This window comes from Ranitomeya imitator, chromosome 1, assembly GCF_032444005.1.
Source record: "Ranitomeya imitator isolate aRanImi1 chromosome 1, aRanImi1.pri, whole genome shotgun sequence".
In the NCBI taxonomy this organism is placed as follows: domain Eukaryota; kingdom Metazoa; phylum Chordata; class Amphibia; order Anura; family Dendrobatidae; genus Ranitomeya; species Ranitomeya imitator.
Window position 1 is genome coordinate 447998310 of NC_091282.1, and position 21504 is coordinate 448019813.

At 44.3% G+C, this 21504-nt stretch overlaps 1 protein-coding gene across 2 annotated transcripts in view; it reads left to right on the top strand.

The window, feature by feature from the left end:
* Positions 1 to 2789: 2789 nt before the first annotated feature.
* The window catches only part of LOC138675780 (programmed cell death 1 ligand 2-like), a 53062-nt gene continuing 34347 nt past the window's right edge, over positions 2790 to 21504 (top strand). Inside the window, exons 1-2 of one of the 2 annotated variants that reach the window (XM_069764306.1) lie at positions 2790 to 2859; positions 10958 to 11028. In XM_069764306.1, coding sequence (XP_069620407.1) covers positions 10965 to 11028 — 64 coding nt within the window. In that variant the 5' untranslated portion in view covers positions 2790 to 2859; positions 10958 to 10964. The remainder of the gene's footprint in view (positions 2860 to 10957; positions 11029 to 21504) is intronic. The other variant, XM_069764314.1, reaches the window with a different exon arrangement.

Consider the following 21504-nt stretch of genomic DNA (forward strand, 5'->3'; position numbering starts at 1 on the left):
AACAATTTCCTAGTTTGATCTCTTCTGGTAAGTTACACCTTTGCTGGAGAGATACCTTCCATTAACTTCCTCATTTCTGAAAGATATAGGGATAAAGTTTTAAAGACTATAACTATACATGAGGTCAGGGAACACGTAAGGTACAGTAATCAGTCCCAATATCATAGCAAAACAAAAACTTTGCAAACTGCCAGAGCAGTTCCTTCTAGTTCTGTAATATAATTATATAATTTCCACTCTCTACAGGTTCTTTATAGAGTATTGTAATGAGAAAACATATAGACTAAAATGTTACAGCACATAGATAAATAGTGCAACGGAAACAATGTTTTGGGTGAAAACAAACCCCTCAAACAACAATCAGGAGTGCTCCTGTAGCACAACCATATGAACATATACTCATTGGTGAAAAATAAGGAGTTCCATTCCACTGATGTAGCTCACTACCCACTCACACATTCACTTAGGAAACTGTTCACATTTGCGTTGTGGAGTCTGTTCGAAACAAACACCATAATGCATTTCCAGATCGGTCTTATAAAGGTTATTATTGGTCTACAATAGGCTCAGTTATGTCTTATATCATTTTGATGTTGCATTGAGTGATATTCTGGCTTTTAAGATACGTTCATACATTCAGTATTTGGTCAGTATTTTACATCAGTATTTTACATCAGTATTTGTAAGCCAAAACTAGGAGTGGTACAGTCAGAGGAAAAGTATAATAGAAACATATGCACGACTTCTGGATTTATCACTCACTCATAGTTTGGGCTTACAAATACTGATGTGAAATACTGACCAAATACTGATAGTGTGAACGTGATCTTAAAAGAATGTTCATACTTAGGCTATGGTCACACTATCAATATTTGGTCAGTATTTCACATCAGTATCAATATCAGTACATCAATAATCAGTATGTGTAAGCCAAAACCAGGAGTGGGTGATAAATCCAGAAGTGGAGCATATGTTTCTATTATACTTTTCCTCTAATTGTTCCACTCCTGGTTTTGGCTTTCAAATACTGATGTGAAATACTGACCAAATACTGCTAGTGTGACTGTGGCCTTACTGATTTTGCTATGTAGAATTGAATTGCTAATTCATGTGACCGCTGCAGCCTGAGGTTGGCTGCCACGTCACAACGAACCATCGCTAGATGGTGGGGGTACAAAGGTTGGCAGGGGACCAGAGAAGCATTGCAACGGGAATATCGGGGAAAGTGGCAAAAATGTATTTGTGGATTTTGCTATCATTTGTATTTTATAGCAAAATCCACCAAAAATCTGTAAATAATCTACCACATAAACTGATATACTGCAAATATATAGCTAGATGTTATATGAAAGCCTTCAGGTCTTCTTACAAGAATCTATGTAGGAAAGTCATTAGTTCTTGGCAATTACATCATGGGCAAATCCAGAATATGTAGAATTGTTTTTTGTTCACTAGATGGTGACATTGTTCCTGAATTACACAGCCAGAAGTAACTGAAAGTGAGAAAAAGTTTCCATTTCATAGTATACAAATTAGTCTATTTCAATTTTGTTAACTGCTTGTTGGCAAGATTATTAAGGGCTTCATAGCCAAAAACCAATGAGCAAACACAATTTTGATAGTGTTTTTGTGGAAATTATAACAACGTTTTTATTGTTACGTCTAGCCGAGTGATGTTAACTTTATAGTATTTCATCTTTATAATTATTACAGTTAAAGTGCCACTCCAGTGGTATTTTTTTTATTTCAGCGCTGGAGTCGTGCTACTAATGTAACGATCCCCGCCCCTAGTAACATACTTACCACCTGTCTTCAGCTGTTCCCCGTGCCGGTCCGGTACCGTGCCGCTATGTTGTTAGCGCAGCTTCAGACTGACTGGGATCTCTGCTATGCATAGCTATGCCAGAGCACTGCTATGTACAGCACAAGCGATCTGACGAACGCAGCTTCTGTTCTCCTAAGTGGATTATTAAATATGGTGTAAAAAAAAAAAACGTTTAAAAAAAATATGAAAAAACCCCACAACAGATCAAATCACCGCCATGAAAATAAAACAATTAAAAAAAATACACATATTTGGTATTGCTGCATTCAGAACTGTCCTATCAAAATATAAAATAAATTAATCGGATCAGTAAACAGTATAAAGGGGGTGAGGAGGTTAAATACAAAAGATAATTTGAGCTGCAGAGGGGAGGCAAGGTGGCCAAGCCAGTGATGGGGCAGGAGGTGTGTATCAGACTACTGCACATCCCCATAGACACTGGAGCTAAACTGTGGTCATAGATAAAAGCTCTGCCCTGATGGAAATTAGATACAAAAAACAATCATCCCCGTGGTCATAGATAAAAGCTCTGCCCTGATGGAAATTAGATAAAAAAAAACCAATCATCCCCTATAAGAATGGACCTACATTTCATTTTTGAGCCCATGACTGGACAGTCACTGTAATGAGACATGAGGGTATGTGACCCTCGCTGAACTCTGTTAGCTTGGAGATATATGATCTTATGATGTTGGGCGTTCCATCTCTGCTCATCTATCCCAACAGTGCTACACCAGGCATATAGAGGAGCTTGTCAGCTTTCATCTTACGCAGCTATTTCAGAATAAGTTGCTGACCAGGTGAAGTAAAAGGATTGAAACATTTGCAAGAAGTTAAGTCTTAAGTTAGCAAAAAATGGGAAAGCCAAATTGTTCTCTCCTCAAAATCAGAAAAAACAAGTAAATTTTCCCCAAGTCATACAGTGATTTACAACATAAGTTACTTCCTCCTCATGCATATTTATATGCTATGATGGAGGAAGCACACAACAGTACTGAGTCGCCTATGAAGCCACAGTGGTTGTAGTTTTCTGGGTAAGTGGACTTTGACATTACTAGTTATGTAGTCACTTGGCACTGTGTATTGGGGTGATCCCTGTTGGCACTGTGCTTATAGGGTTCTGTGCTGACACTATTGGTCATGGCTGGGACAGTATGTTGGCTCTGATTATGTGTACTGGTGTTCCTTTCTATGGGGGTAGTCTGATTAATGTATACTTTCAGTTGCTAAAAATCTGTGTACCTTGAGGTCCATAATAATAATCTTTATTTTTATATAGCGCTAACATATTCCGCAGCGCTTTACAGTTTTCACACATCATCATCGCTGTCCCCGATGGGGCTCACAATGTAAATTCCCTATCAGTATGTCTTTGGAACGTGGTAGGAAACCGGAGAACCCAGAGGAAATCCACGCAAACACGGGGAGAACATGCAAACTGCTTGCAGATGTTGTCCTTGGTGGGATTTGAACCCAGGACCCCAGCGCTGCAGTGCTAACCACTGCACCACCGTCCATCATATCATATAACTATTGATAGACTATCTCACAGAAGGCTTTTTTTCCCTATTTTCCCTAACAGCTTCTCGCACCATCCTTAGCAGAAATAATTGCACTCAAATATTGATGGAATATATTATTGTTACCAAGGACATTTGAGACAAAAAAAATGTTCAGACTTGCTCTAGTTTAGAAAAATACAGCTCTGGCAAAAATGAAGAGACCACTGCAAAATGTTCCATTTGTCTGATTTTTCTCTTTATAGGTATATTTTTGAGTAAAATATTCTTTTATTCTATAAACTTCTGACAACATGTCTCCGAATTTCCAAGCAACACATTTTGGGGTTTTTTTTCCTGAAAAGGAGAAATGGTGAAAAGGAAAAAAAAAACCAGTGCTTTCAGACCTCCGATAACTCAAAGAAACACCAATACTAATGTTTTAACTCAGGAAGAGTTCAGAAATCAATATTTTGTGGAATAACCATGATTTTTAATCACAGCTTTTATGCGTCTTGGCATGCTTTCCACCAGTCTTTCACACTGCTCCTGGTGCAAAAATGTAAGCAGTTCTTCTTTGATGGCTTGTGACTATCCATCATCTTCTTGATTACATTCCAGAGGTTTTCAATGGGGTTCAGGTCTGGAGATTGTGCTGCCCATGACAGGGATTTGATGTGGTGGTCTCTTATTTTTTGACAGAGCTGTATAGAGTAAGGCCAGCTTTCTTATAGTAATAAATTAATATAATACATTATCTCCAACCCAGTTCATTTGAGACTTGATTAAGCACATAGAGACTTGAGTTAGTATGAGTTAAGGTGATAAGGTCCATCCAATTAGGTTACTTTGTTGCTGGTGAATGGCTAAGGCTGTGTTTACACATTGCAGCCTCAGCAATTGTCACAGTTTTCAAAAATTACTGCAAGAACAGTGACAGGCAGCAAGGTTACTGGAAACCCGAAGACAAGCAGGTAAAATTCTGAAAATCACTAGCAGGTAGCAGGGTTACTGGACACAAGCAGGTGAAATCCTGAAGATCACTAGCAGTAGAGGCGTAGCTAGGGTTTTGGTTCAGGGGGGCGAAGCTTCTGATTGGGCCTCTAACCAGGTAACCTTGATAACATCTGAGTGACGCATCCTAATAGTGGAGGAGAACCTCGGCAGAAGTCAGCGCTGTTACTGAAGATAATCTCTATATAAAGACCAACATTAATATTACCACCATATGGTTAGTGTCCTACAGGACATATAAGAGATCACAGCACAGTTACAGATAATGACTTACCACTGACGTTCTTTCTGTTGGAATTGTTCACTTTTCCCGTCTTTTCCATCTGGCCCAGACCCACACAACAACTTCTTCCACCCAGGACTCGGCTGCAGAGATTACAAGAAATGACAGATTTCACGTCTCATATTTTCACCATCTATTCCCAACCTGCACAAACTCCTCATCCTACTGGTACCCCAATGTTGCTGCAATATGTGTCCCTATTACTGCGCCTGCTGTGGGGTTCTCTGTGCCCTCTAAATTCTAAAGCAACTCTCTAGAAAATAGTAATCCTGGGCGCAAGTGCCCTAGAAAACAGTGCCCACACTTTGCCCCCTAAAGTAATGCCTTCTGTGTGCCCCTGTGATAGTCACAGTAACCTGAGTTCCCCTATAACAATAAGTGCCCACTTAACATTGAATAATGTCCCAAGTCTCCCCCTGTACAGCTCCCCTATACACAGCATGATGCTCTCTTATACTGTACATAACATGATGCCCCCTCACTGTAATGTACCCCCACACAGTATACTGACCCCTTAGTAGCCGCCAAACTGCTTGATGGCCCTTCCACTGTAATCCCTACACTGTTGGATGGCCCCCTAGATAGCCTCCATATAGTATAATGTACCAGATAGTCCTCAATATAGTATAAAGCACTCTCCATAGGCCTGTATAGTTTAATGCACCCCCATAGGCCTGTATAGTGTAATGCTCTCCCCATAGGCCTGTATAGTATAATGCTCTCCCCATAGGCCTGTATAGTGTAATGCACCCCCCATAGGCCTGTATAGTGTAATGCACTCCCCCATAGGCCTGTATAGTGTAATGCACTCCCCATTAGGCCTGTATAGTGTAATGCACCCCCCATTAGGCCTGTATAGTGTAATGAACCCCCATAGGCCTGTATAGTGTAATGCACCCCCATAGGTCTGTATAGTGTAATGCACTCCCCCATAGGCCTGTATAGTGTAATGCACCCCCATAGGCCTGTATAGTGTAATGCTCTCCCCATATGCCTGTATAGTGTAAATCACTCCCCATAGGCCTGTATAGTGTAATGCACTCCCCCATAGGCCTGTATAGTGTAATGCACCCCCATAGGCCTGTATAGTGTAATGCACTCCCCCATAGGCCTGTATAGTGTAATGCACCCCCATAGGCCTGTATAGTGTAATGCTCTCCCCATATGCCTGTATAGCATAATGCACCCCCCAATAGGCCTGTATAGTGCAATGCACCCCTGTAGGCCTGTATAGTGTAATGCACCACCCATAGGCCTGTATAGTGTAATGCACCCCCCATAGGCCTGTATAGTGTAATGCACTCCCCATAGGCCTGTATAATATAATGCTCTCCCCATAGGCCTGTATTGTGTAATGCACCCCCCATAGGCCTGTATAGTGTAATGCACCCCCAATAGTAGTATATAGCACAGCCCGCATAGTAGTATACGGCACCGTCCACACAGTAGTATACAGCACAGCCCGTATCTCTCCTTCTGGCAGTTCGGTGTCTTCAGCTCCAGCCTCCATTACCCAGCCGTCTGGAGCTGGAGCACTTACCACAAACCGCAAGGCTGCCTGTGAAGAGCCGGCGAGTGATGTCAGCAGCGTGATCATGTGACCTGATCACGCTGCTGGTGCTTCACTGATGCGGAAGTGCCGGCGGCGTTCAGGGCATAAATCAAGGGTAGTAGCGTCTTCAGACACTAGTACATCCTTGGGAACCAACACGCAGCACTTTCTCTGAGATGGCTGTCAATTTGACAGCCAGCTCAGAGAACGGAAGAATCTAAGTGTGGGGGCGGCAGAATTCCGCCGACAGAGAGCCTCCTCCTTGGACCGCCACATCAGGCGGCGTGCTGGTGCCCCCTGTCGGCCGCATCCAGGGCACATGCCCCGGCTGCCCTCCTGGATACGCCACTGCCCCAGGAGTCCAGTTGCCACAGTAGCATTGCCTCCCTCACAGGGGGTGATGTCATGCCTGGAAGCAAGGAGGGATCCTCTTAGCAGGTTACACTGGCATGCAACACTTTCCTGACTAAAGACCAGAAGGGGGAGCTCTAACACCTGTTTTAGGGGAGCTTCCCTATAAGTTCTGTTCTGGAATCGGGGTTCGTTAGTTAGTCTTGGTGTGTGAGTCGGAGAGGAAGGAAGAGGAGGCAAGTGAGGAGAACCTTAGGGATTGGAGCTGAGACTGAGCTCACCCCATGACTGAGTGCCAAAGACTGGACACCGGAGTCCGTGGTTGTGTGGGAACTGCAGGCCCAGCAACTAAATCCAGAGGTCAGGAGATTGCAAGTCTCCTTGCACCAGCTGACACCCTGACGTAGAGCAATATACTAGAGCCCGGAGTCACCACTAGGGAGTGACACCTGGAACAGGTTCAAGCTGCCTGCCATGCTGGGAATGTTCTATATCATGGACAGACAGCAATAGGGAGCAGCGCAGAAGGAAGGCCTCCAAATCCACCTGGCTAGGTGGATTCTGAAATGCTCCAGGCTGCCTGGACCTCCATGATCACCTGTTACCAGTGCCCCGTACTGCACCTGCTATTATAGGTAAAGAAACTACAGTCCTTGTGTCCTCCAATCATTTCCTGCACCCTCATTCCTGCACCCCAACGTCCACCATCCTCATAAACTGTTCTGGTAGCCGTGGGGCCCCGCTCCACCTGTGGGGAGCCAAACTATCTCAGCTGCAACATCACCGGACCCAGCAGTCCCCTTAAGCAGCGTCGGCCATCTATAGCCTTACCCCACAGGTGGCGTCACATGAAATCTCAGCAGCAGTGCAGTATAGCTATAGACGTCATTGGACAGGCAGGAAATCTGTGGCTTTCTATCAGCAGAGGTAGCAGAATATGTAGAGGCAGGCAAAGGGATGACCTGCTGTGTAGGGCCAGCACAGGCAGTCATGACAGCAGCAGCAGTAGCACAGTACAAAAGCAGTAGTAGAACAGTACAGCAGCAGCAATGGCACAGTACAGACATAACATGATTGACACGCAGGAGCTGCCCAGGCAGGGGGATAAGCATTAATGGTGACATAACAGTGTAACACAATGGACATGAAGACAGATACTAAGTTCGAGCCAATCATTGGCATCAAAAGTAGGCGAATGACAATTGACAGTGATCCATGCCTGATTCACTTTGATAAATGTGCGGTTTTGCACGCTTATGGAGGCTCTGGTCCATTTAGGCCTCACAAAGCCACCTGCAACACTGAATACCCGTTCAGACAGTAGATTCGAGGCTGGACAATGCGTCCATGGCAAACTGGGCCAGTTCATTACATTGGTCCATTCTACTGACCTTGAAGTCCATAGGGTTGGGTATCTGGTGGAGAAATAAACTAGTCCAGGTACTACTGAACCAGGCTGTTCAAGCAGTGCATCTCTGTTTGCTGATGTTCGTCATGTTATGTGCAGCAGCAAATAAAATATCTGGTTCATCATGCCATATATTGTAATTAGTGCGGCCTCGGCTACTTGTTGTAGTCCTAGCACTAGCATAGATGGGGAAGCATTGGCTTTGCATTAAGCATAGACAGTCTCCTGGTCAGATCTGTGATTAGCAGTCATATTCTTAGTGAAAGCTTCACCATGCAGGGACCTTAGCTGTTACAATTAATGTGCCAATTTTGGCTCCACGCTGTGAAAATTGTCTCCATTTTGCTTTATAGCGAGGGTATAAAAGCATGGTTTTTCAATAGTCATACCTTTTCATGATGCTAATGATATGCCTGTCATCCCACATGCCGTCATATATGCTGCTTGCTCTACCTCCAGCATGACTGAGGGCCCCCTTCACATGGTTCACTTTTTACACCCTGCTGTGACAGTTGGTCATCATAGCCAGTGTTATCGTTATCATCATCAGTTTTCCACTGACTTTCTCCTCGTCTGCCAGTGCATATATACAATTGTGTGAAAACGTCTTTGCCCCTTCCTGATTTCCTATTCTTTTGCATGTTTGTCACACTTAAATGTTTCAGATCACCAAACAAATTAAAATATTAGACAAAGATAACCCAAGTACCGTAAACACAAAATGCAGTTTTTTAATGAAGGTCTTTATTATTGAGAGAAAAAGAAATGCAAACCTACAGGGCTCTGTGTAAAGAAAAAGTGATTGTCCCTTAAATATAAATTAACTGTGGGTTATCACATCTTTGGGAAGTTGAATTCAAATTCTCTAGCCACACCCAAGCCTGATTAGTGCCACACCTGATCTCATTCAAAAATTCACTTAAATAGAACCTTAAAACCTACAAGAGAAAAAAAGTAAGCAGAAACTCTGATGTAAGTAAAAAAAGCAAAAGTGCATTTAAATAACAGAGTTTTCTCCTGTAATAAACCAAAAATAAAAAACAGCCATATACTTCACCTCTCTGTGGTTCTGTCTCATGCCGTAATCCATGTCTGGGGATAAATAGTTTTCAGCCTGGACAGTGCCAAGATGCGACCGTCCAGGCTGAGAACCACTGGTGAATGATCTGCTTCAAGTGACCGCAGTTGAAATTCACCGCAGTGATATTCTTCCTGTGAACTTGCCTCTGCACCGTGTGGCTTTCTCACCATGCTAGCGGGGAACTCACCAATGTCACGTCAGTTCTGCCCGGCTGGGAACGCAGCCTCAGTGACGTCACCGCTAGTCACTGTGGCTGCACTCGCAGCAGCTCATTCACCAGTGGCTCTCAGCCTGGACAATCGCATCTTGGCACCGTCCAGGTTGAAAACTATCCCCCAGACATGGATCACGGCGTGGGACAGAACAACGGAAAGGTGAGGGATAGTTATTTTTTATTTTTGGTTTATTACAGGAGAACGAGGGCTTCGGTGGAATTAGGCAAGGTCATAAGTATGGTTTAATTAAGATTATTTAAGGAGTCTGTGTCATTCTTTCAATTAAAAGACTTTTGTCTGTGTTTTTATACAATGTGACTATGGGGTTAGTAATGGGGATGTCTTATTGACGCCTCTCCATTACTAAGCTGTGGGCTTGATGTCACCTGACAATATAAAGGGGACATCAACCCCCCAACTATCACCGCACTTGCCAGCGCTACAGGGCAAGTGGGAAGAATGAGTGCTAGAATTGGCAGATCTTAGAGATGCGCCTTTTCTGGGGCAGCTGAGAGCTGATGTTTTTAGCCTGGGGGGCAGTATCCATGGCCCCTTCCTAGGCTATTAATATCAGCCCGCAGCTGTCTGCATAGCCTTTGCTGGTTATTAATTATAGGTGGATCCCACCTAATTTTTTTATGGTCTCCCATTGTAATAGCTAGTAAAGGCTAAGTATACAGTTGTGAGCAGATATTAATAGCCTGGGAAGCTACATCGGTATTACTCCCTTCTCAGGCTATAAACATTGGCCTCCAGCCATCGGCTTTCCCTCTGCTAGCTACGAAAATTACGTGGGAGCCCACACCTTATTTTGAGAAAAATAATCTTTTATTAATTAAAACAGAGTGCTGACACCACGGGAACGATGCCGGAACAGGAGGTGAGTAAAAGTTTTTTTATTTTATGGGGGACAACATTTTGATCAAGAAGAGGTTGTCCTAGTAATGGACAACCCCTTTAAAGTTAAAATTGCCTCAATCACTAAGGGGTTATTCACATTACGGTTTTGAAATTGTGAAGTGGTTAAAAGTAACATGTTCGTTCTTCCAAACAAAGCCACTAGCTCTTTACAGTTGAAAATATAAGGAGAGGATGATGGCCGCAGAGCTGCTGGAAAAATGATGGGAGTACCAAACTCACTTCAGGAAAAAGACTGTCTTCACATTACAGTGCATATGTTAATTCTTTTAAGCAACTTTAAAAGGAGTCTGTCACCTCCAAAATGCATCTGCTACTACTAGTACTGTGCCTGAGAAAATAACTTTGAATTCGTAAGCCAATGAGGAGGCTTTGGTGCCCCCTTGGCATGTACCATGAATTTGGTGCACTGTTACTCTTCATGTACATTTTGGGGCCCTTTCTCCACTTCTGATTGACAGTGCTTGCTTCCTGAATAAGCACGGTGTGAATGCAGTCCCCATCTGTGAACGCAGACAGTGACCAGTCACATTCTCCTCCCTGTCTCCCTTCTTCTGATGCCGCTTGCTGCACTAACACACCCAGAAGAACACTGTGAAGTTTTTATTTTTCACTGGAATTAAACTTTAATCTCCTACTTTGATCTCTAGATCTCTATCTCAGTAATGTTCATATGCCCGAATTGAATTATTAAATAGATTTTTCTTATTTTATCGTCCAAATGTTTAATGAAAACTTATAGTTACTATGTACAATGCTTGGTCATGTGGAATCTGACAGCCTGCACTGTGTTATTGTCTTTGTGGCTTAGGCTCCAGATGGCTTCACACAGTAGTTTTCTACTTGCTGTTCTTTTGTGGAAGTGTTGCACCATTATAAGTGGTAAGCAGTTGTTTCTTTTCTACTCATTGGAATCTGTATACACTACAAAGCTAATATTTAAAGCAAAGCTCTGGTGATTTTTATTTCATCGACAGAATGGTATCACTAATATAAGTTCACTGCCCATAGAGATATATTTGAGTTGTGCTTTAATTTAAAGGGACTCTGTCACCTGAATTTGGCAGGACTGGTTTTGGGTCATATGGGCGGAGTTTTCGGGTGTTTGATTCACCCTTTCCTTACCCACTGGCTGCATGCTGGCTGCAATATTGGATTGAAGTTTACTCTCTGTCCTCCATAGTACACGCCTGCACAAGGCAAGATTGCTTTGCGCAGGCGTGTACTATGGAGGACAGAGAGTGAACTTCAATCCAATATTGCAGCCAGCATGCAGCCAGCGGGTAAGGAAAGGGTGAATCAAACACCCGAAAACTCCGCCCATATGACCCAAAACCAGTCCCGCCAAATTCAGGTGACAGAGTCCCTTTAAGAGGTAACATTTCTCTTTGTGGAGAGTGACAACCCAGGCCTGGCATGTCAGAGTGAAGAGACTTATACACCATGCATGCTCCTCTGGGAAATTAAGTATGCAAACTGCCTCTTCAAATAGGAAGAGGACTAGAACTCTAGTGCAACCTAAAAATCAATATTATTGACCCTTTAATAAGCCTTGCCATGTTAGGATTGCTACTTCCAATAGGTGGCACTAGAGTTTTAGTCCTCTTCAGCTCTGCTTTAATAAAGGGTTTTTCTGGGACAATGGACTGTGGTTACAGCATTAGCAGCTGATTGTGGTACAGATTTTGTGTGATTGCATAATTAGCTGTTGATGCGGATGCCACAGCTTGTGCCTCCAAAATCCTGTGAGGCTGACTAAGCACATCATGTAGTCTTCAGATCAGTCCTTCTCTCAAAGTCAATTGCAGGTCTCAGGGCTCTTTCACACGTCAATGTCTCCGACTCATATGTTGACAGTTTTCACTTGTAACGGAGACATTTACACACGTAGACCCATTCAAAGGAATGGGTCTGTGCGCACATCAGTGCGTTTCCACGGACTGTGTCAGTGGGAAAAACACGTTGACATGTCCGTTTTAGCAGCAGCACGGTCCGCAAAATGTCCCTCATACGTGTACACTGATGACATATGGATGACATCCATGTGCCATCAGTGTTGCACATACTAGCGCCTGGGAATCAGCGGTACTGTTCACAATGTTTCCCCGCATGCCAGCTTGCATCATTGTCCCCTGCTGTGCTTGTAATCAGGGCAAGCAGGGGACAATGTTAAGAATTGCAATCAAGTGTAAAATTACGAATAAAATAAAAAATTATATTATACTTACACCTGATTCCCTGAAGGCAATGTCCCTGTGAACAAACAAAAATAAAAACCAACAATATTCCTCACCTGTCAATTTGAAATGTTACCTCTGGTCACAGGCATTGACTGATGGAACTACTACTCTCATCAGCCTATGCCTGCTGTCGCTGAAAACAACGAGAGCAGGCAGCGGCTGATGGGAGTATTTATCAGCCTGTGTTATAAATAAATACATTTCTTTTAAAAAGGCGTGGGTTCCTCTGTATTTTTGATAACCATCCATACAAAACTGACAGCTGTGGGCTGCAACCTTCAGCTGTCAGCTTTAGCAAGGCTCATTATAAATAATAGAGAAGTTCCCAAGCTGTATTTTTTAATTATAATTATAAAATAGCGTGGGGTCCCCTACATTTTTGACAACCAGCCAAGCTAAAGCATGCAGCTGGGGGCTGGTATTCTCAGGTTGGTAAGGAGCCCTATATTTTGTCCCCCCAGCCTAAAAATAGCAGCCCGCAATCACTCCTAGAAAAGATGTGCCAATTTTGGCTCTTTGCCCAGCTCTTGCCCTGTGGTGGTGGCAAGTGGGTTAATATTTGTGGGGTTGATGTCATCTTTGTATTGTCCGGTAACATCAAGCCCATGGGTTAGTAATTATAGAGGTGTCTATAAGACGCATATCCATTACTAATCCTATAGTTATTTTGTAAATAAACATACAGCCAGTATAAAGTCCTTTATTTGAAATTAAAACAAAACACACTTTTACTTTTTTATTTAAAGATAACAAACATAGTTAGCCTCACCTAATGCCCATTCCATTGAAGCCCTGGTCTCCTCTAATAAAACGAAAATAAAAAACAACAATATCCCTCACCTGACGTTCTGTCTCACGCCATAATCCATGTCTGAGATAAAAAGTTTTCAACTTGGATGCTGCCAAGATGCGACCGTCCAGGCTGAAAACCACTGGAGGATGAGCTGCTGCGAGCGTAGGGTCAGTGACTAGCAGTGACATCATCAAGGTTACCGCAGGTCACAGAGGCTGCGTTCCCAGCCGAGCCGATGAACTGCGGTGACCTGAGTGAGATCACCGCTGCCACAGTGAGAAAAATTGAGGCCCACTCTCAATGCAGCGAGTCATTCTCCTCAGCTATTCAGCATGAACTCTCCGGCCACAGCTCATGCTGATGAGCAAATATTGCACAGAAGGATTACAGCATGGTGGCGTGGGACACTGGATTCTTTCAACTTCGGACAGGTGAGTATAATGTGATTTTTTTATTTTATTCTTAATTTTACACTTGAAAACAACTTTCAACATTGTCCCCTGCTCACGCTAATCGCAAGCAGACCAGGGAACAATTATGCCAGCTGTCTTCAGCACCCGGCATCGGGAAACAGCGAACTATGTCAGCTTCTCTCAAGCACCGGTACGTGTGATACTGATACGGTACACGGTTGTCACACGTATGCCACACGCATGAAGCACATGTAACACACGGACACAGATATCTTTGGTACTGTGTTAACATGTAGTGATGATTTTGAGGCTTTAAACAGCATCATTGCAGTGCCACTGTAGTCTTTTCCATTAAACTGTTTCTCGGTACAATCACTTAAAGGATGGTCCGATACCTATAATGTCCATTATAAAAATCTATGTTTAAACACTAACCAGTTTTGTAATTTGCTTTACAAAAAAATAAATACAACTACCTACTGTGAGATATGGGAAAATGATATATAATTGATATCATTTTGATATCTGATGGAGTTTCCCTGTCAGATATAGTTTGACCCAAAAATACTTGCTCCAAAACTCAGCCCCCTATCTTTGGCATTCCCCCAGGCCAAAATGGAAGTCAAATACACATCAAACAATGGGATGTCCTTATCCAGCGAATGCACTTCCTTGAACAAAAAAGACCAATGACTTTTTTTTAATTAGCTCTGAACCTAGCCAAGCACATAATCGGAATCTGCATTCCTTTCCACACAAGCCTATACCATACAGCCACCTCTAGAACTCTGCGTTATTGAGTTATAAAGTGTAGCTACCAGGAATCAAATACGGTAGCCATATTTGGTCTCCCTGCACAGATAAAATCCATCAGAACCCAGTGGTGCCACCGTCCCATTTAGAGTGTCGAGCGGAAAGTTATTGGCATCCACGGTTCTGGCCGTAAAACCATGCTCTCAGATATGGGAGGAGAGAGGCTGCACAGCCCAGGGGTTGGCACAGCGTGTGGGAGGGAGCAGCCTAGGGGATAATAGGCAGCTTCAGATTTTTGGACTCAGTTTTTCTACTGACAGGAGGCACGTTAGCTGACGCGGCCAGAGAATCACGTAACAAAGATTTGGACCTGTGATCCATCAGCACCACTCTGTGGTCACATGCTGCATAACACAGTAATTGTAATCTATCTGTATCCTACCCTTGTGCTACACTCCTGACTGTATACTTGTATATTGTTCTTGTATATATATATACAAATATATATATATATATATCTACTATATAATTGTCTAAGGGTCACTTCCGTCTGTCTGTCATGGTTATGCATTCGCTGATTGGTCTCGCCAGCTGCCTGTCATGGCTGCCGCAACCAATCAGCGACAGGCACAGTCCAGAAGAAAATGGCCGCTCCTTACTCCCCGCAGTCAGGGCCTGTCGCTCGCCTACTTCCCTCCAGTCACCGCTAACACAGGGTTAATGCTGGTGATAACGGACCGCGTTATGCCATGAGTAACGCACTCCGTTACCACCGCTATTAACCCTGTGTGTCCCCAACTTTTTACTATTGACGCTGCCTATGCGGCATCAATAGTAAAAAATGTAATGTTTAAAATAATAATTAAAAAAAAAACCTGCTATACTCACCCTCCGTAGTCGCTCGCGCCGGCCGCCATCTTCCGTTGCAGGTTCCGGTGGCAAAGATGGTATGGGAGAAGGACCTGCCATGACGTCACGGTCATGTGACCGCGATGTCATCACAGGCCCTGCGCGCCTGCGCGAGAAGGACCTGCCATGACGTCACGGTCATGTGACCGCGACGTCATCACAGGCCCTGCGCGCCTGCGCTAGAAAGACTGCCATGACGTCACGGTCATGTGACCGCGACGTCATCACTGGTCCTGCGCTCATACCAACCCTGGGACCGGAAGCTGCTGGACTACAAGGGGACCTCGGAAAGGTGAGTATATGTTTATTTTTCATTTTTTAACCTGTGACAAACCTGGCTGGGCAATATGCTACATAGCTGGGCAATATACCACGTGACTGGCCAATATACTACGTGGCTCTGTGCTGTATACTACTTCGCTTTGCAATATACTACGTGGCTCTGTGCTGTATACTACGTCACTGGGCAATATACTACGTAACTGGGTAATATACTACGTAACTGGCCAATATACTACGTGGCTCTGTGCTGTATACTATGTCACTGGGCAATATACTACATAACTGGGAAATATACTACGTGGCTCTCTGCTGTATACTACATCACTGGGCAATATACTACGTCACTGGGCAATATACTACGTGGCTGCGCAATATACTATGTCACTAGGCAATATACTACGTAACTGGGCAATATACTACATGGTTGGGCAATATACTACATCACTGGGCAATATACTACATGGTTGGGCAATATACTATGTGGCTGGGCAATATACTACGTGGCTGGGCAATATACTACGTGGGCTGTGCAATATACTACGTGGACTGTGCAATATACTACGTGGACATGCATATTCTAGAATACCCAATGCGTTAGAATTGGGCCACCATCTAGTGTATATATATATATATATATATATATATATATATTATATATATACACCTGTATCTTTCTAGTGCGCCTTTCGGCGATTAAATACAATATTAATCTTGGGCTGCTCTTTTATCTCGATTCACGAATCCCCACGTCCGCACGCTTGGTTGGTTATTATACACGACACCAGAGTTGATTTCTGACCCGATATAAGCCTGTTGTCGGACGGGGCTTGTATCTAACGAAGAACTGGTGGCAGCATACCGTATTGTGTTAGTGAGGAATTCTGACAGTTATGGCCGGGAGGTTTACATATACATCCATAGCCCGGACTGGTGATATATATCCCCCCCTCATTGGGAGCTCCTCAATAACTGATACCTATAAGGGAAGCCTCTCCGGCGACTATTTGCCCTCGGTGCAGTTCCATGACTGGCCTAGGGTAAGTGGTGGCGCCAGAGAGTCAATCTCTGCTGGGTCATTCACATCCCCTCCCCAGAGGTGAGTGAAGTTGGCACACCACTTCCCCTGTACAATCCGTCACACCTACCGTTCTCCATATCCTGCCTGCTAATTCCTATATCTGTTTTTTTACTTGACTTCCTGAGACTTTGTTTAGGGGAGTCTCAAATAGGACGTCACAGGAGGATGGTCCTGTAGTCATTTCTCTCCAGCTTGTATCACCCCTCCTGAAACATGTTGTCATCAAGGGCTGACACTGTGGTCACTTACCACAACTTTCTCACTGTCGTCCCATGATGAGGTCCTGTTTCGGTGAGGTGCTGCCACATCACTTCCGCAGCCATACCTAGGTTCCTGGTGCTTCTGGCCCTTTGTGCCTGCTGCCACAAATCGGTGCCTGCTTTCCGCATCTTCAATGGCCGTCACCTCAGTCCCTACTTTTATCACTGCTGTCTCTTTCCCTGAAATGAGATGTTATCAGGGGGCGGGGTGATAGAAACAGGTTGAGTGACAGCAGAGCTGCCCCACACTTTCTATCACCACCCTCAAATGAATCTTCATCAGGGAGCGTCGCTGGTGTCACTTTCCCTGCTTCTATCATTACCCCCCTGGTGACAATTCGCTTGAGAGTGGAGATAGAATTTGGGGAGCAACACCGGTGTCACACTGCTTCTATCACTGTCTTTGAAAACCTCTTATTTCAGGGAAAGAGATGAAGGTGATAAAAGAGACGGAGGTGGTTATCAAAAATAAATGGAACACCACGTCATATTTAAAAAAAATAATGTATCTATAGTTCAGGCGGCAGATAATGAATACTCCCATCAGCTGCTGTCTGCTCTCACATTTATCAGCTGAACAACAACTCTCAACATTGTCCCCTGCTAGCGATGATTGCAGCGTGAGCAGGGGAGAATGATGAGAGCTGTCTTCAGCACCTGGTGCTAACTGTACCGCTGATTCCCAGGCGCCGGTACGTGTCCCAATGATGACACACGGATGTCATCCGTGTGTCATCAGTGTGCACGTGTGCGGAACATTTTGCCGCCCGGCCTGTGCTGATGTTAAAAAACAGACATGTCAGCATGTTTTGCCCACAGAAACACGGTCTGTGGATGCACAATGACATGTGAACAGACCCATTCACTTGAATGGGTCAACGTGTTGTGAAGGATTGACACACATAACTGCTTCCTCGGGTAGACACAGGAACCGTTCTGGTAGCAAATCACCTGCTGGTTTATTGTGGATAGCATAAACCTTGGCAGGGTTCAGCAAAATAAACAAAGCCTTGCTGGCATAATGGTAAAATAAAACAAAACACAGTCCTTATGAGTCCATTCCCTGCAGGGTTTACCTGCAGTTTTCCTGCGCAGTCCTTTAGCTCCTCCGGGAGCTATGTGGGAGTTCCTGCTCTCCCAATACACAACACACACTGACTCTCATGGCCAGGTATTTAACACCCATGTGATGGTCACATGACTTTGACCTCACACAGGTCCTGTCAGGACTCTGCATGTGGGGATTCGGTGGACCTCCACTAAAACCAGCCCATAACATAGGTTATTATTAACCCTCTCAGCACTTAGCGTGCTGGAGGCAAAAACACTCTGGTTTTACATCACTGACCGCTGTACGCGAAGTGACACATATCTCCGTTCACATACTATGCCAGTGACTCTGTCAGTGTTTAAGTGTCTCCAGTACGTGTGAAAACTTTCACCACACGTACTGGAAACACTGACGTCTGAAAGAGCTCCAAGTCCTCATTCAGATGTCTGTGAATCACATTTGTGTTCTGTTTTTGAAACATGTACTCATTATGGACTATGTAGTAGGTCACATGTTCTGACGTTCTATAGGCTTTCATTGTAATAGCCACTTCCGATTCACGCAAAGAGCAGTGTGACCCGGAGAGTCTGTAGAGTGGTGACTTTACTGAGAAGAGGAGTGAACGGTTGTTGAATCCCGTAGAAGGTGGCGGTAGGTGAGTATATTAACCTCTTAATGACCACCGATACGTATTAAAACGGCGGTCGCTAAGGGGCCTTATTCCCTCATTGCTGTTTTAAAAAGGCAATCGATAATAAGGCTGTAGCACCACCCATAGTCAGAAAATCTCCGGGGTCTCGGCTGCTGGGTGTAGCTGAGATCCTGGAGAACGTGATCTGGGCTGGATTTCCTGTCCCCGATCATGGGAAAAAAAGTGTGCCCACTGTTACAATGTGATACACATGTAAGAGGAGAGGTAAATTATGGTCCCCTGCGCCCTTCCAATACCTGTGCCATCCCCGGACCCTCCTGTTCCGTCCTCTGGCCCTCCGTGTCTTCTTCCTGGAAAAAACATGGCCGGCACATATGCAGGTAACTGGCAACAATAGGGAATTTTTCATATTGGTTCATTTTGATCACTGTGATGGCCTCTATCAGACCAGACCGTGCAATAGATGGGTATAATAAAACAGGGCTGTGGATTCGGTATAAAATGGACTGGCTCCAACAAAATATAATAAATTGGGGACAGTAGTTTATTTATTTTACTCACTTATATAGTGCCATTATTTCCACAGCACTTTATAGACATTTTTGACACTGTCCCCATTAGTGCTCACAATCTAGATTCCCTATCAGTGTGTCTTTGGAGTGTGGGAGGAAACCCACACAAACACGTGGAGAACATACAGACTCCTTACAGATGTTGTCTATGGTGGGATTTCAACCCAGGACCTCAGCGCTGCAAGGCCACAGTCCTAGCCACTGAGCGACCATGCTGCCCAGGTCAATGCAGTATGTACTGTAAATTTTTCATAAAAATTTGGGAAAGTTATGAATTGTCCTATAAATGTCTGTTCTGTTCCTGATCTAAGGATTTCGGATTTTTTACTAGAAACAAAATGTGAATATATCTTGATATTTTTCACAATGAAAAATGATCTGATTGAAAAAAAGGATCTTGGCTTTTAGTTCAGATGAATCTGTGCTGCACTTTATGTATATGCTCAGTAGTGACACACTGCTGTGGGGTTGGAGTCAGGGAAATTGAAGAGTCGGAGTTGGATGTTTGGCTTACTGATTCCACAGCCCTCTAACAAAAGCCTTTTTTTGTTATGCAGAGCGTATTGGGGACATACAGGTGCATCTCACAAAATTAGAATATCATCAACAAGTTACCGTATCCAAGATTTTCAGCACATTTTTTGTGCTGAAAACGCCAACCCTCGGCTTATACACGAGTCATTTTCCAGAATGCCGGGGGGAGGGAGCGGCGGAACAGCTCCCATAGGCGTGGAGTGCATATTCATTACCTTAATGAGCGGTACCATGTAACCGCTCAGCACAGGAGAGCTTCTGTGCTGGGACAATGGAGATGCAGCGACGGCGCAAGGAGCGTGAGTAGGATGGGGGGAAAGTGAGCCAAGCATACAAAGATGGGACAGGGGTGACCCATGCGGGACCGGAGGAGCCACCCATACAACTGGGGGAGCCACACACACCAGGACAGGATGGGCGGGAGCGACACATAGCAGGACAGGACAGGGGAACCACACATACCAGGACAGGACAGGGGGAGCCACACATAGCAGGACAGGAGAGCCACACATACCAGGACAAAACAGGGGAGCTACATACCAGCATAGCGATGAGGGGAGCCGCACATAGCAGGACAGCGACAGGGGGAGCCACGCATAGCAGGACAGGACAGGGGAGCCACGCATAGCAGGATAGGGATGAGGGGACAATGCATACCTGGCTTATACTCAAGTCAATAAGCTTACCCAGTTTTCCTTGGCAAAATTAGGTGCCTCGGCTTATACCCGGGTCGGCTTATATTCGAGTATATACAGTAATTTATTTCAGTTCTTCAATACAAAAAGTGAAACTCATATATTATATAGAGTCATTACAAACAGAGTGATCTATTTCAAGTGTTTATTTCTGTTAATGTTGATGATTATGGCATATAGCCAATGAAACCTCAAATGTCAGTATCTCAGTAAATTAGAATACTTTATAACACCAGTTTGAAAAAATGATTTTAAAGTCCGAAATGTTGGCCTACTGAAATGTATATTCAGTAAATGCACTAAATACTTGGTCAGTGTCATGATCCAGACTGGGTTTTGAGTCCTCTTTTCCCTTTTTCCCAGTCTGGTCATGTCAAGAGATAACTTTTCCCTGCCTGGGTCTGGGCTCAGGTTGGCTATTTATCGCCGCTGCTTCCTGCAGGCGATGTCAGTTATAGTTTTTGCCTAGGGCTGCTGTATCTGACTCCGATTGCACTGATTTGTCCTGCTGCATTTGCTGTTTGAACCCGTATCTCTGTTTTCCCCTATTCCCATCTTGACTCAATGTTTCCCTTTAGTGTTTTGTCTTTTGTCTTCTGGCTAATCCGCTCCTGACCGTTACTGATCCCCTGGTTTGTCTCTGACCTATTAGTTTGCTTATTCCTTTGGTACTGCGCTACAGTCTAGGATCTTACCCGGCTTATTTGACTATTCTGCTGCCTCTCATGGTAGCCTCACTGCTGCACTGCAGGCCAGCTCTGTTTAGGTGCAGTCCTGCTTCCACTCTACTGCTATCTAGTGGAGCCTGCACCTACCTGCATTGCAGAAACGTGACAGTTGGGGCTCCTTTGGCATCAATTCCTGTATCATTGTGGCATGGCATGGAGGCGATCAGCCTGTGGCACTGCTGAGGTGTTATGGAAGCCCAGGTTGCTTTGATAGCAGCCTTCAGCTCGTCTGCATTGTTGGGTCTGGTGTCTCTCATCTTCCTCTTGAAAATACCCCATAGATTCTCTATGGGGTTAATGTCAGACCAATCAAGCACAGTGATTCTGTTGATTTTAAACCAGGTATTGGTACTTTTGGCAGTGTGGACAGGTGCCAAGTACTGCTGGAGAATGAAATT